At 65.5% G+C, this 2,098-nt stretch overlaps 1 protein-coding gene across 1 annotated transcript; it reads right to left on the bottom strand.

Annotated features, from left to right (window-relative positions):
• Window positions 1–914: 914 nt before the first annotated feature.
• Window positions 915–1,610, bottom strand: CLDN2 (claudin 2). Its single transcript, XM_074148139.1, has one exon. The coding sequence runs from the start codon at window positions 1,608–1,610 to the stop codon at window positions 915–917; it is 696 nt and encodes a 231-aa protein (XP_074004240.1).
• Between the last annotated feature and the right edge of the window lie 488 nt (window positions 1,611–2,098).

The following is a 2,098-nucleotide window of genomic DNA, read 5'->3' on the forward strand; positions in this document are numbered from 1 at the left end:
GATACGGTGATGCTGGGGCTCTCCCTGCTGCCTGGGGACCGTGATGTGCCGCATGCACCCAGGCGCAGCGAATGCCCATGTGGGCACCTTAGTCCTGGTGATACCTGCACCCCTAGAAGTGAGTAGGGCTGGAGGAGGAGGGGGGGGGGGGTTGCATTGCCTGCTGTTAGCCCCTGGGGAACCGTGCTTGCCCCCACTGGCACCCTCACAGTGGTGGCACATAGCAACCTCCTAGCATGGTGCCCAGGGACAAGGTGTGCAGGAGAGTGACACCCCCCAACAGCGCTCCCACCCCCCTGGGCTCCCGGCTGGCAAAGCCACAGGGTGGGGAGGGACAGGCCAGAGCAACGGCAAGAGGGGGGAGCCCTCTGCCCTACGGACCAGCCAGGTGGGCCAGCGCAGCCCCCACCACAGCCCACCCTGCCAGGGGAGCTGCCAGGTCCCCTCACTGCCAGAGGAAAGCTCAGCCAACAGCCTGGCTAGAAACACAGATTTATTGCGACATCGGTTTGCAACCAGCACTCGGCCGCCCCAGCGGCAAGTCCAGACCCGTGGGAACGCCCTGACCCCCTTGTGATGCCTCTGCGGCCAATGAGTCCCCGGGGGCACGAGCCCACCCATCCCCATCCAGGCTGGGGTCCCGCTGTGCCAGGGGCTGCCTGTGGTCTGGCAGCACAGAGGAGAGAACAGAAGCCAGATTCGGGGGCCTTCACTGACGTGAGCTGGGATCTCCGAGCAGTCGCAAGGCTCTCGGGATCCCTGGGGAGACGGCCGGATCAACCACCCCCCCAAGCCTGCGAGCGAGAGCACTGGAGATGCCGCTGTGTCCTCCCCTCTTCCCACGCTCCCTCGGTGCCAGCCTGGATGCTCCGGGAAGCTGGGAGAGGTACCAGCCTGGTTTCCACCTGCAGCCGCTACACGTATCCTGTCAGGTTGTAGGAGTTGACCTCGCTCTTGGTCTTCTGCATCTGGCCGACGGAGGGCCGAGGGCTCTTGCCCACCAGCAGCCGGGGTTGGTAGGTGCTTGTGTAGGTGGCCGCTGGGTCCCGGGCAGGGCAGGAGGTGCAGAGGATGAAGCCACCGATGAGGGAGAGGAGGGAGGAGATGATGCCCAGGTAAAGCGCCTCCCCGAGCTCAAACTTTATGCTGTCGGGGAGGACGGGGTTGTGGAAATCCCGCAGCACCACATGGATGTTCCACACCAGCGGGATGAAGCAGAGCAGCCCCCCGAGGATGAAGACCGCGCCGCCCGCTACTGCCACCCGGTCCTTGCCTGGGGAGCCCTGGCTGAAGACGGTGCACCTCATTCCCACGACGGTGAGGAGGCAGGCGAGGGAAGAGACGGCGCAGGAGCTCACCATCAGGGCTTGGGCCGCCTGGATGTCGGCAGGCAGGTTGAGCAGGGAGCTGTAGATGTCGCACTGGGTGATGCCCGTGCTGTATGTGGCACACTCCATCCACAGCCCCTTGGTGAAGCTCACGGCCGTCACGATGCTGGAACCGATGTAGGAGCTGGTCTTCCAGGTGGGCAGCAGGGTGGCCGTCAGCGTGCCGATGTAGCCCAGGAAGGCCAGGGCGTAGCCCAGCAGCTGGAGCCCCATGGACACCATGGTGGGGGCTGGCTGTCACCTCCCTGGGGCTTGTGGCTTCTCACCCAGCTTGCCAGCGGCTTGCTCCCGCCCGCTTACCTTCCCATGGCCCTGCCGGCTGCTCCGCTGGCTGTGCCGCAGCTCCACCGTGCTCCCGGGGGGTGCTGGTTTTGTGTGGGCACCGGCGCGTGGGTGGGAGCCGGAGGGGAGGAGGAGAGGTTACCTGCAAAGAGTGGAAAGCCATCCCTCCCCGATTAACGATTGACCCAAGCCTGTGGAGGAGCGCCAAGCGCCCTTTCACCTCCGCTATCTCCCCAGCCAGACTTCAGAGGCAGAGCAGCACTGCCCGGGAAGGACGCCAAAGCCCTCCCTTGCGCCGGGGCCGTGGGCAGGGATGGAGAGTCGGCCACTGGCTGGGAAAGCGCCCGCTGCCTTCCTGGGAGGGGAGGGGGTCCCTTGTCTTCTGCGATGCCCTGAGCCAAGGAAGCCAAAAAGCTATAGCTGCACCC

The sequence above is a fragment of the Numenius arquata genome, chromosome 5, assembly GCF_964106895.1.
Source record: "Numenius arquata chromosome 5, bNumArq3.hap1.1, whole genome shotgun sequence".
NCBI lineage: Eukaryota > Metazoa > Chordata > Aves > Charadriiformes > Scolopacidae > Numenius > Numenius arquata.

Coding starts and splice junctions, on each gene's coding strand:
- CLDN2 (XM_074148139.1), bottom strand. CDS start 1,610: ATGGTGTCCATGGGGCTCCAGCTGCTGGGCTACGCCCTGGCCTTCCTG.